The 13945-nt window shown below is 39.9% G+C and overlaps 3 protein-coding genes across 4 annotated transcripts; 2 read left to right on the forward strand and 1 right to left on the reverse strand.

Moving 5' to 3' along the window:
- The first annotated feature begins 7440 nt into the window (after positions 1 to 7440).
- LOC121770970 lies at positions 7441 to 9038 on the forward strand. 2 transcript variants are annotated; one of them, XM_042167757.1, is made up of 3 exons: positions 7441 to 7720; positions 7803 to 8138; positions 8244 to 9038. In XM_042167757.1, the coding sequence occupies exons 1-3, from the start codon at positions 7712 to 7714 to the stop codon at positions 8367 to 8369; spliced, it is 471 nt and encodes a 156-aa protein (XP_042023691.1). In that variant the 5' UTR covers positions 7441 to 7711; the 3' UTR covers positions 8370 to 9038. The 2 variants fall into 2 exon arrangements, with proteins under 2 accessions (XP_042023691.1, XP_042023692.1); XM_042167758.1 differs by having other exon boundaries at positions 7441 to 7714.
- Positions 9039 to 10387: 1349 nt separating this feature from the next.
- Positions 10388 to 11556, forward strand: LOC121771089. The gene is made up of 2 exons (XM_042167880.1): positions 10388 to 10722; positions 10822 to 11556. Exons 1-2 carry the CDS (start codon positions 10393 to 10395, stop codon positions 10921 to 10923), a joined length of 432 nt encoding a protein of 143 aa, XP_042023814.1. The 5' UTR covers positions 10388 to 10392; the 3' UTR covers positions 10924 to 11556.
- Positions 11557 to 11600: 44 nt separating this feature from the next.
- LOC121772316 lies at positions 11601 to 13736 on the reverse strand. The gene is made up of 4 exons (XM_042169357.1): positions 13505 to 13736; positions 12757 to 13290; positions 11897 to 12657; positions 11601 to 11808 (listed from the first exon to the last, which is right to left on the reverse strand). The coding sequence occupies exons 2-3, from the start codon at positions 13285 to 13287 to the stop codon at positions 12343 to 12345; spliced, it is 846 nt and encodes a 281-aa protein (XP_042025291.1). The 5' UTR covers positions 13288 to 13290; positions 13505 to 13736; the 3' UTR covers positions 11601 to 11808; positions 11897 to 12342.
- Between the last annotated feature and the right edge of the window lie 209 nt (positions 13737 to 13945).

Here is a 13945-nt window from a genome sequence, read left to right on the forward strand (position 1 = left end):
TTTGTGATTATATGTTTTGTCAGATCCCTGTGGTGGTATTTTTAAAAGTTAGGGGCCTCTGATGTTACAAGGCGAAAAGTCAGGGCCCTTTGGTGCAGTTCACTCAATAAAAAAATCCAACCCCTATCAATGACAAAGTAAACAAAAATATAAACAAGTAACTGGAATTGCTATGTATGATAGCAAAAGCTCAAAATAGCACATTTCACTTGCCAAAGAGATCAAATTGAGAAATTACCTTCTGCGAAGCATAATGATGCTTGTCTCTTGTAAAAGAGTATAACTCCCAAGACAAGAAAAAAGAATCGAAAAAGGATTTCCAAAAGTTAAAGACAAAGGTGACATAACCTCATACTTTGTAGAAATTGTAAGAACTAAAAATAATTCAAGTTACAAAATATGGTAACATAGCCCTAGTGCAATATACTATACCACTATAATATGAGTTTATTCCCAATGTTTCCATGATATCTCTACCAACTGTTCAATGTCGACATACATTTATTTCGACTGCAATCACCAGCCTCATCAAAATCATGTACTCTATTTGACATAGTACACATACCTTTTGAATATATACTCCACATATTATTACAAATTTAAATTAAAACTAAATTGCCCTGGTTGGGTTTCCCAACAAGTAGTAGTTTTATTGTTGGGTTACAAACTCATCCCACATCGAATGAGGGGGAGAAGTTGGAAGGTGTATATAATTCCTGTCCAACCCCAATTAGTCTGAGGCCTTTTGGGGAGTGACCCAAAAATAATCCGTGCGGGCTTGACCCAAAACTGACAATATCAAACTAATGTTGCAGTCGACGATCCTAACAAGTGGTATCAGAGCCCAGGTGGCTATAGGTTGTGCCTGGATGAGCCCCGGTTAAGGTTGGGCCATGAAGGACTCGGGTTAGAGTCGGGCCCAGGATGACCCAGGGGCCAGGGCTGGAACAACCCATGTTCGTGTCGACTGCGTTCCCGATGTGGTCTCGGTTTGAGGGGAGGTTTGTTGGGTTACAAACCCATCCCACATCGGATGAGGGGGGAAAGTTGGAAGGTGTATATAATTCTGTCCAACCCCAATTAGTTTGAGGCCTTTTGGGAGTGACCCAAAAATAAATCCGTGCGGGCTTGACCCAAAGCGGACAATATCAAACTAATGTTGCAGTCGATGATCCTAACATTTATGTGGTTAGCTTGATTTCCCAACAAGTAGTAGGTTTATGTGGTTAGCTTGACATCTTCAAGTTCATAAGATGTTGGTGAATCCTCCTTTTTATGCTTTGAAGGATAGATAATCACCATTTGTTTCTTCCACCATTTTGTATGAGACACAAGTGTTCGTTTTTCCAGAATCATCGATTACTCTCACAATCTTGCTTTCTTCCCTATCTTCTTTCTCTATCTTTCATTGTGCATCTACACTATTCTACATTACCTTCAGGGGCGGACGCAGAAATAAATAACGATAAGGGCTGGAATTTCTAAATATTGTTTTAAAGTACTATATTTTTGGATATTTTAAAATATTTACGAGGCTTTTACATAATAATTTGGTTAAATTTGGATAAAATTTAAAAAATTTACAAAAAAAAATTTAGAAAATAAATTTATTAAGGGCTTTAGCTCCACCCTTAGGGCGCGTTTTTTAACATGGACAAGAATTAGTGGGCTGGATTACTTTAGGGTTTGTGGATGAGGATAACTAGGGCTTATTCTCAAATTTGTCACATGTTTTGTGGGTTGGACTTTTTCGGCCCATGTCATGACCCACGTTTGGTAGCAGTTTCTAGAAGTTAGGTTTTCCCCCAAAAAGGCATCTATACCCTATGGTATTTTCTCACATTCCCAAAATATCCCCGATGTTTTTGCCCGTATTTATAAATTAACATTGTTCCCTCCTTAACATCTAAAGTTACGCGCCACGCTTGGGAGGAGCATCTACCAACAAGATCCAAGTAAGAATTGAAAATTACTTTGCTTATGTTTACTGATCAGTTACTTTTTTTATGCTTCAGTCGCCATAATCTGTTGTGAATTTGGTTGTACTCATTCCTGTTTGTAATACCATTTATGCGATAATATACATTTTATTCGCAATTATGTTGGCATATGATTAAACTTGTTGAGTGGATTACTCATTGTCGTCGTGTTCTTTGTGTGCAAATTCGCGTTGGGCTTCATCGGTGAAGTCTATGATGAGGGACATCAAATATGAACACTAAAGTCTTAAATCAATTATATTACTCAAGAAAAGAAAGAAGAAGCCAAAATCAATTTTGCTACTACAAAGAAGAGAAAGTCAAATTGAACTTTGCTACTAGGTGTCACTTAGTTGGCAAGTTTATCCTTTATACATTCCTAGAAGCCTTAGTTATTAAGGATGTGTGTTGTTTATGAATTGTCAAGTATAAGTTGTTTATTAGTTGTCAACTAGTTGCTATGTAATAGTTGTCATTGAGTTGTCAATGCTTTTGTATCCTATAAATAGAGGCATTGCCTTAACATATGGAACTCACTTTTGAATATCAAATATAATTAGGATTTTGTTCTCTTCTAAGATCTTGGATTAGATCTTGTCTTTTGAGGGCTTTGGATTAAGCTCTTGTTATCCGTAGATTCAGATTATTTTATCTCACGACACGTTGAAGTTGTTCCTTCAACAAATTGTGTTGTTTCATTTTCGTTAGCACATTAGAGAGGTTTCTCTAATACTTATCTACATCAGTTTGGTATCACGAGCCAGATCTATCGACTCTAGTCGTTATATCTCGGAGGAATTATGCAACAAGCTATGGATGATCTTACAACACGGGTGAACAACTTAGAAGAAAGATTGGATCAACAAATCGATGCCCTTCATCAAGATCTCACTAGAAGGTTTGAAGAACTTATTATATTAGTGAGATCTAATCAAGGTGTTGGTGCTGGGTACCAGATCAACCAAGGAGGAAATCCGAGGTGACAACGAGTCCAACAACATATGGAAGAGGAAGATGATGCAGAGGAAGAGAATCATTACCGGCAACCAAGAAGACGAGAATATGCAAATGGTGGAGATATGTACAAAATTAAAGCAGAAATTCCTACTTTCAACGGCAATGCAAATATTGAAGGATTTCTTGATTGGATCTATGAGGTGGAGACATTCTTTGAAATAATGAACATCCCGCCTGATCGACGAGTACCATTGGTGGCATATAAATTGAAGGGAGGTGCTGGAGCTTGGTGGAATCGTCATCAAGAGGAGCTACGTTTAAAGGGTGAGAATCATGTGAGGGATTGGGCACAGATGAAAGCACTTTTAAAGGCAAGATTCTTGCCGGCAGATTATGAACAACTGTTATACCTCTAATTCCATAATTGTGTTCAAGGTGGCCAATCTGTTTCTGAATATACTGAGGAGTTCTTACGGTTACAAGTAAGGTGCAATCTATTTGAAAATGAAGACCAACAAGTTGCAAGGTATGTCAACGGTCTCAATGATTCTATTCAAGAACGATTAGGCATACAACAAATTTGGTCTTTAGATCAAGCTCAAACTCTTTCCTTGAAAGCTGAGAGATACATAAAGACCAAGAAATCTTATAAAGCCATTTCTTATTCTCGTCCGGAAAATATATCTAGAAATTCTCCACGTCGCGAGGAGGAAAGGCATATTCCATTTAAGGGGAAGAAAGTTGATAAAGGACCATCTTCTAGCAAAATTTATGAAAAACAACAATCTAACCCTATCAAGTGTTATAAATGCCGTGAAGAAGGACACATATCAAGTAACTGTCCATGAAGGAAGTTTGTCAACACCACTCGCCGTGATGAAAGCGATGAAAGTGATAAAGACGTAGATGAACCTGAAAACGGAGAAGAAACTGAATTATGTGAAGAAGACGGGGAAGAAATAGTATGTGTGGTCAAACGTCTTCTATGCTCAACTATACAACCTGAAGAGACGCAACGAAAGAAGATATTTGAAAACAAGTGTACGGTGAATGGAAAGGTATGCAAATTGGTCATTGATAGTTGTAGCAGTGAGAATTTAGTTTCTGAAAGAATGGTCAAACACTTGAATCTTGAGACTCGAGATCACCTGAATCCATATACTATTGGTTGGCTCAAGAAATGAGTGAAAATCAAGATCACCAAACAATGTTGGTTACCACTTTCCTTGGGTAAGCATTATCGTTCAAATGTTTTATGTGATGTGATTGATATGGATGCATGTCATGTTCTTCTTGGAAGACCTTGGCAATATGATGTAAACATCACACACCAAGGAAGAGACAATTGGTATTCTTTCATTTGGAATAAACGGAAGATCATCATACTTCCGGATAAAATTCCTAATATTGCTTCTGAAGTAGAGGAGAAGAGTATGCTGACCATCACTCAAAATTAAAAAAAAATTGCTCAAGACTTGAAGGAATCAAAGCTATGTGCTGTATTAGTTGTTAAAGGAGATGAGCAACTCGTGAAAGAAATTCCAACGGAGATTCAAAGTCTATTATCTGAATATGAAAGCATACTTGGAGAGCCTCAACATCTACCTCCTATGAGAGATATCCAACATAGAATCGACTTTGTTCCAGGTGCTAGTCTTCCCAACCTACCACACTACAGAATGAGTCCAAAGGAGAATGCTATTTTGAAAGAGAAAGTGGAAGAGTTGTTGCGTAAGGGGTATAAGTCCATGTGCTGTACCAGCGCTCCTCACACCAAAGAAGGATGGGTCTTGGCGGATGTGCGTGGATAGTAGGGCAATCAACAAAATCACCACAAGATACATATTTCCTATTCCACGTTTGGATGACATGCTTGACCAATTGAGTGGAGCAAAGGTGTTCTCAAAACTTGATCTAAAAAGTGGATATCATCAAATACGAATTAGGCCAGGTGATGAATGGAAGACTGCATTCAAGACAAAAGAGGGGCTATATGAATGGCTCGTTATGCCATTTGGACTTTCCAACGCTCCTAGTACTTTCATGCACTTGATGAATCAGGTTCTTCGCCCATTCTTATCACAGTTCGTAGTTGTCTATTTTGATGATATATTAATATATAGCAAGAACCAGGAGGAACATTTTGCTCATGTCAAGAAGGTGATGGATGTGTTAAAGGAAAACGAACTCTATGTCAACTTTAAGAAGTGCGTATTCGTTGAGACAAGGTTAGTTTTCTTAGGGTTCGTTATATCTAGTGATGGAATTCAAGTTGATGAGTCTAAAGTAGAGGCAATAAAGAGGTGGCCAACACCAAAAAAACTATCTCCGAAGTGAGGAGATTTCTTGGTTTAGCCACATTCTACAGAAGATTTGTTAAAAATTTTAATACCATCATGGCATCAATTACTGAATGTCTAAAGAAAGGGAAGTTCAAATGGGATGAAAAGGTTGAAGATAGCTTCAAAGAGACTAAATAGAAGCTTTCACAATCACCTGTTTTAATATTACCGGATTTCAACAAATCTTTTGAGTTGGAATGTGATGCAAGCGGAGTAGGCATCGGGGCAGTTTTATCTCAAGAGAGGAAACCTGTTGCTTTCTTCAGTGAGAAACTAAGTGAGGCTAGACAGAAATGGAGTACCTACCTTCAGTTTTTAGAGCATTAAAGACATGGGAGGTCTACTTATTGCCAAAGGAATTCATTGTCTACACCGATCATCAATCTTTGAAGCATTTTAGAAATCAAAAGCATGTGGATCACATGTTGGCAAGGTGGGCGGCACACTTAGAGAGATTCAATTATCTTATCATCCACAAGTCTGGAGCAACTAATCGAGTAGCAGATGCCTTAAGCCGACGTGCAAGTCTTATGGTTTCTTTCGAAGCTGAGTTGCCAGGAGTAGATCAAATTAAGGAATTATACGAAAATGATGAAGACTTCGGGAAAATTTGGATGAAGTATATTAAAGGATTACCATTAGAAGAGAATTATGTGGTACAAGATGGATATATCTTTAATGGAAACCGCCTATATATCCCCAGAAGTTCTCTACGAGATAAGTTTATTAGAGAGATGCATTCAAGTAATCTCAGTGGTCATGTTGGGCGTGATAAGACTATCACTAATCTGGAAGCACGCTATTATTGGCCCCAACTTAAACGAGATGCCGGCAAGTTTGTGCAAAGGTGTCCGGTTTGTCAAGTATACAAGGGCCAAGTTCAAAACACTGGACTTTATATGCCTCTACCAGTTCCAGTTGAACCATGGGAAGATCTATCAATGGATTTCATACTTGGATTACCATGGACGCGACAAGGGCATGATGTTGTTTACGTGATAGTTGACAGATTTTCTAAAATGGCACATTTTATTCCTTGTCGTAAGACAACCGATGCACATCATGTGGCAAACCTTTTCTTTAGAGAAGTAGTTAGACTACATGGTATTCCAAGATCAATCGTTTCGGATCGTGATAGCAAATTTCTTGCTGCATTTTGGCTTACATTACGGAAGCAATTCAATACAGAATTAAAATTTTCAAGCACGGCGTATCCACAAACAGATGGCCAAACAGAGGTGGTGAACAAGTTTATGGGTAATTTAATTCGCTGTATATGCGGAGAGAAGAAAGGACAGTGGGATTTAGCTTTGTCTCTTGCAAAGTTTGCCTACAACAATTCCGAGCATAGGTCAACATGTCGTAGCCCATTCTCTATTGTCTACACTAAAATTCCAAGGCATGTGGTTGATTTAGTAAAGTTACCAACAAAGGAGAGTTCAAGATCAGCTAAGACTCTGGTGACAATTATTCTGAGCTGTTTAAAGAGGTCCATGATGTATTAGAAGCTTCAAATCAGAAATACAAGCAATTGGCTGATAAGAAGAAGAGGGAAATGACCTTCAAAGTTGGTGACAAGGTTATGGTGTACCTTAGAAAGGAGAGATTACCTACCGGTATTCATGGAAAATTAAGACAAAAGAAATATGGCCCATACACTATCCTAAACAAGATCAATGATAATGCCTATGTGGTAGAATTGCCAAGTGAGATGAATATTTCAAATACTTTTGACGTGGCAGACTTATCACTCTATCTCCCGGAGCAGACACTTTAGGAGGATAACTCGAGGTTGAGTTTCAAACAAGTAGAGGAGAATTATGAGGGACATCAAATATGAACACTAAAGTGTTAAACCAATTATATTACTCAAGAAAAGAAAGAAGAAGCCAAAATCAATTTTGCTACTACAAAGAAGAGAAAGTCAAATTGAACTTTGCTACTAGGTGTCACTTAGTTGGCAAGTTTATCCTTTATACATTTCTAGAAGCCTTAGTTATTAAGGATGTGTGTTGTTTATGAGTTGTCAAGTATAGGTTGTTTATTAGTTGTCAACTAGTTGCTATGTCATAGTTGTCATTGAGTTGTCAATGCTTTTGTATCCTATAAATAGAGGCATTGCCTCAACATATGGAACTCACTTTTGAATATCAAATATAATTAGGACTTTGTTCTCTTCTAAGATCTTGGATTAGATCTTGTCTTTTGAGGGCTTTGGATTAAGCTCTTGTTATCCGTAGATTTGGATTATTTTATCTCACGACACGTTGAAGTTGTTCCTTCAACAAATTGTGTTGTTTCATTTTCGTTAGCACATTAGAGATGTTCCTCTAATACTTGTGCTACATCAGTCTACATGGCCGAGTCACGTCGCACTGGTTTTGAGCCACCACGGAAGACAAATGGAAACGACAAAATGCTCACATTTACTTGATGGTTTCTGTATACCTACTGTCTCGTACACGATCTTTATTTGTTTGTTAAGCTAGCTGTGTAAAAATAAATACTTTTTTTTGTGTTATAGCACCCACTGGAATGGCATCTCCAACCACTAGGAGGGCATCTCGTTCAATTAGAAGATGAGATTCTAATTGGAACGTTGAAAGAACTCGTCGCCACTGGATGGAAAGCAGACAATGGATTTAGGGGCGGGTACCTGGGTAAGATCGAGGACGCGCTGTGCCGTGAGTTCCCTAACACTGACTTGAAGGTAAACCCACATATCCAGTCCAAGATTCATATTTGGAAGAAGCACTACGGCGCATTGTCACAAGTCCTCAGTAGGAGTGGTATCGGCTTCAATCTCTACGGTGACTACAAAATCGACTGCGATGACGCTGCATGGATCGATCTTCTGAAGGTATGTGGGTGCCGACCTGCTTTGTAATCGATGAATCATACTTGTCCCTATTGAATACATAACCGACGTTGCCTAAGCGATTGATATTTATGTGTCTATGTGTAGTCCGACCCAGGTGTAAAAGGGGTCTTCAATAAGTCGTGGCCTTATTATGATGATTGGAAAATCGTCTTCGGCAAGGATAGGGCCTGTGGTGAACATGATGTTGGTCCGCGAGAGGCGTATCAATAGAACTTCTCTGGTTCATCCCAGGTTTCTGCAGGTGAGGGGAGTTCATACCATGTCCCCGATCCATTACTCAGTGATGATTCTGCGCCTCATAGCCTCTTCCCTGAGACACAAACAGACAGCGGATTTAGCGCAGCAGGAGGAAGTGATCCGAAGGAACGTGCACCCAAGAAGCGCAAAGTCAAGGAGGATACTCTAGACAGGCTGGTTGATGTGATTGGTATGATGCATGAGGACACTAACAACAAGCTTGAATATCTTGCCAACCGAATTGGGTATGAGTTCGACCTGACTAAGTCGAGGAAGAAGGTTTTCAACCTTGTTGGGGTAATTCCTGGTCTCACTCTTGACCAAGTCTTCGATGCCTCTGCTATCATACTGTCAAAGGTGGAAAATTTGGTCTTCTTCACGAGTCTTCATGAAGTTGCAAGGCAAGCTTATGTTTACCGAGCTTTGGAGAAGTTTAATGGCAATTGAATGACAAGGAAGTATGCTATGGTTTTTTGGCTGTTTGGAATTGTTGACATCTAGACTTATTAAAAGGTGTATGTATCACCTTCTTACTTTTGTTGGAGCTAAATTATGTAGTATATTGCTCCTTCTACTATCCCTTATCATGGACTGGTACCAGTTAGATTGGCTTTTGTCTATAATTTGAACTTCTATATGTAAGATATGGTAACTGACTATGTAGGTGTCTCTATATATGAGTCATGGTGGTAACCATTTTTATACATGGCTTACATCTATCTTATGTTAACGAGATGAACACCTATTTATCATACATGAAATATTAGCTAATATCATTGCATTGCGAAACACACAAGATTTGTTCCCCCTTTGTCTATCGGAGGCAAACGCATCCACAGTTTAAGACTTCGAGGGATTACTTGATAGCAAATACAAAACATATAGTGATCTGCGGTTAACACAACATCATATTGTGAAGTCCAAAGCTAGACCTAAATTAGACTACTACGAAGTTAGCTCAGTAGCAAAATCATCCTCAGATTCATCAGCTGTGGAGTAGTCTTCGGAGGAACCAACATCCAGAACAAGTTCTTCATCACGCTTCCGGCTCAATGTTGTTAATTAAAGTAAAGAAATTAAACTAATTAGTTTTATTTCTGCGCTACCTTGCGCAGTTTATATCACCTATGATTGAAGATCTAGTTGGGAGATCAACACTCACCATCATAGTCAGTCCTTGAAGGGCATCCTGTGAGGAAGTTGCAGCGTAGCACATGGAACTCACCGCCGCCGATGTGGGTGAAAGAGATCATGTCCTTGTTTTCAATGGTGTTCCCACGGACGAAGACACCCCACCCCTGTCTGAAGTAACAAACGTCGTTTTCTTTTACCATTTGAACACTCCATGGTACACCGTTTGGCATGGACAAGAGCAATGGGATGGGACTCCGTCGCCGTAATTGCTCACCCATTCGCCGGGGATGCGCTGAAAAAGAAGATGCACATCTACTCAGATTCGAAGCAAATGTGGATACAACTTAATAAAATAATAGAAAATCATAAAACTTCTCACTATGCTCTCCATATTTCGTTGCACATCAAAAATTTTCATGAAGCTTGGCGCCTTGCGCAGATCTGTGGACTCGTCATCGGAATCATCTCCATAGAACGTGCCGCCACCCATTTTTTCAATTTCAATTAGAAGATAACTCTCAATACCCTCACCACTAGGTTTAAGTAAAAGGAACTAGTATCCCATTTAATAAAGAGACAACGTATAACACCTCATTTAGTCTTTAAGTGATTTGAATGCTCATCTATATTTCGTGCAGTGCCATGCGCTAATCAATTTGGAAGTCAACTACATATCATTTCAGTATTAATTTCTTTACATCATGGCGTCGGCGACTGGGTTGTTGCCAATATTGAATGCATTCAACTGCCACCCCATCTACCTCGTCCAATCATAGTAATTACACGCACTACACATCCTCTATTTAAGAAGCAGGGCATTAGATGATTTAGTAAACAAAAATTGCTTAGTTAAAAAAGGAAGATGATAATCCCCCCACAAAATGCTTTTTTTTACAAAGGTAGGTGGAACCCAAGGACGAATGAGCTGGTTCTTGATACAGCCATCCGAATGAGAAGTGATCATCCATGGCCGGAAGATAACATCCCGGAGACCGTCGCCTTTGAGGCGGGCGCCACCATCGAGCGAGAAATCAGAGTCCAACTCACTCCGATAGAAGTTAATCAACGACAGATGATTATGCATGCACCCTATCTCACCTTCAAAGATGTTGTGACGACCACTGGCACTTGTTGGGTGCCCGACATGCAACTCGTCGTTGTAGACTATACAGTTTGGCAAGAGATCATTAAGGTATGCTTGCCTTAACGGTACAACCATTAAGTATAACACAATTCTTATTCAATAACCATGCGTAAGTATTGACACCTTTAAGTTCGGTTCCATTTGCAGACGCATCCTTTTGCGGCTGCCAACTATCATCGAGATGAGCCGGAGTATGAGAAGTTATGTATTCTCTTTGACCCAAGTGTGGGGAATCTTGAAGGTAAGTAGCTCCATCTAGAAGAGACTATAGTCATCTCCGACACTATTGAAGTTATCCCGACCCTCCCAACACAAGCTGCTCCTGTTGTGATTGACCTTGATGAGGTTACTTCATCTACACCGCAAACTCCGAAGGTAGTTCGACACAAGCTTTTCACCGAAAGCTCGCCTGGTACGGAGTCTGCAAACGGTCTTCCAAATCCGTACTTTACCTCATCTCCAAATGGTGCTCAACTTCGAACTATTTCTAACTCTAAAACTCACCACCCCCTGTGGGGGAATAATAACTTACTGTCATCCCCTGGTGTGTCGTCTATGGCCTCTTGTAGTCCGTTAGCACCGCACCGCAACCCATAGCCTTGGGTGATCGCGTTGGGTTTATGGTTATTAATCTTATATTGTCTACTATATTAGTCTAAATTTGGGAACAGATGATAGTAGGCGACATTATTTTTTGTGTTTGTTATTCATGGGTGAACTTAGTATATGCTTATGTCCCTATACTTTTTTTTGTATGACCCAATGTAGCGAACTTGTTGCCTGTCATCTGCTTGTAAGGCCATGGTTTATTGAAGTTTAATGTTAATGCCATGTTATAACAAAATTTACTTTCAATATAGCTTATGTGGTATTTATTTATCAGTTAACTTGAATGGGAACAACTATATAGTTAACAGTGCAATGAATAGGGTCAAGTCAGTTGAAAGATTACAGGCAAATAATTGAAAGATTACAGGCAAATAGATGAAGATTCAAGCACTCATATGTTAAGTCCATCACATATTCATTACAAAAAAAAATAAATATAAGTGGGTATAATTATAGGCGCTAAAAATGAGTGCCTCCCTAAAAGGTACCCCATGCTCACGATCACGGCGCCAAATTGTTCCCATACTGCAAATTAAGAAAGCCATGAGGATTAACTTTGCCGCTACTAGGAATTATGAATATGAAAATAGTCGGTGGAAATCGGAAACCATACCCCATTCCACATTGATTCTGCAAGTGTGTCACGCATGTTGGTCCACGCCGGAGTTGGCTCAACAATATCGACAAATTCTATCGCCTGGCCCTTACCCTAGCCGACATCAATGGTTGTTGCATTGTCTAAGTCAATTTCCATTGGGTCATTTTCCATTTCAGACCTAATAAAGTTGTGCAATAAGAAACAAGCTATCATAAGTCTAATTTGGATTTTTGATGGATAGTACGAAGCACTCCTTAATATACCCCAATGCATTTTTAACATTGCAAATGCTCTCTCAATCACATTACGAGCTTTTGTGCGTCTCATGTTGAATATTTCACGCGTATTTTGTGGTGCCTGGGTACCTACACCCCACTCCTTGAGATGATACCTGACCCCCTTGTATGGAGTAAGGAAGCCATCGCTGTTCGCGTAGCCATTGTCGCACAGGTAGTAATTGCCTAATACAAATTAGATGCATCGACTACAAGGCTTGAATAAAACATATTGCAAGCCGAATCAAAGACATATTGAAGTCCGTAGGTATTATCTCTTGGTACTTTTAAACCGTGTTCCCGAGTGACGGCATCACGTAATACATGTGCGTCTCCAGCTGAACCCTCCCATCCACAAAGAACATACACAAATCTCATCATACGATCACATACAACCAATGTATTCGTGCAAATCTGCCCCTTTCTTGATCGATAGTGGGGTTTGTCCTCATTTGGCACATGCATATTAATGTATGTTCCATCCAAAGCTCCAAGGCATCCCTGCAACAACAGTGATGGAAACCAGTTTATCGTCAATACATTTTTGCTTTGAAAAATGCGTGTGTTGTCAAAAATCAAAGCTGTACATAAGGTGTGTACCTTGAACCATTTCCACCTACTATCATCACACTCATCAGACACAGGTTCGGGTGTCACGAGCAGGGTATCATGTAGCTTGAGGACCGCACCGAGCACGGCGTGCACATAACGTGATACAGTATATCCAGACCTCGTAAATTGAAACAGCACTATACGATTTTTTTTGTGATGTGCTAGGATTCCCAAGAACATGGCAACTTGTTCTTCCACACTCACAAAGTTCCCATCCATCAAATCCCCGGTCCCACGAAGAAGAATGCATAATCTCCCGAATGTGTTGCGGTCCATACGCAAGTTATCTACGCAGGCGACGTCGGAGACATTCACGAGCCTATTGAAGTACCTTACTTGGGCAGGGATCCGGGTTAGCCTCTCAAAAGCTGCTCTGATGGTCCTCATATTCCTGCGAGAACGATTCCCCCTCAGACAGAGGAGAGGGAGAACAATAGACAGCAGCTCCATTTGCTGATTGTGTAAGATATCCTCCACCATTTGAATCACAGCTACATTCCTTGACGCTCGATTTGCCATGACCTATATACGAAGAAACAAATATCTTGTTCTCTTCCCAAGCAGATAAATCAAGGTGTTGCAACCAAGTTGTTCAAAAATTAATGGAATTGATTAACAAACAACCAGATTAGGTTATTAGATGCCTAATTGCGCTTCACAAGTCGATTTTGTCATATTGATAATTCTGTCGCGGAAGCTTCACGAAATGACAACCAAGGAGGGGGAAAATCCTTACCCGGATTAATCGAAGCCTCCACCACCAAGTGAGCACAGGTAATTCTCCGTTGTCACCACCAGTAATGTCCCCAAAACCCTCGCCGATGCGCTCACAAATTTGTATGGGGTTCCAAATGCGACAATGAAGAAGGTAAATATGGAACAAAGGGTAAATGGGGTAATTTGGAGGGTAATCCAGGTGCGGAAAACGAGGGCAGTTTTTAATCCATGCAATTTTGGTGGACAATAATCCAGCTAATCTCCTAGTGTAACAGTGGAAATTTCCAGGTCACACGGTTTAAAACCCGGGTCATGCGGACAGTTGGTCCACATTATAAAACGTGGGATCTCTGTGGATTATTTGTCCATATCCATAGAAATCCATGTTAAAAAACGAGCCCTTAGTATACATGTGTCCACCCCTGATCACCTTTATATGGAGCATGTGTTTTTATTCACA

Source organism: Salvia splendens, chromosome 16 (genome assembly GCF_004379255.2).
Source record: "Salvia splendens isolate huo1 chromosome 16, SspV2, whole genome shotgun sequence".
Classification (NCBI taxonomy): Eukaryota; Viridiplantae; Streptophyta; class Magnoliopsida; order Lamiales; family Lamiaceae; genus Salvia; species Salvia splendens.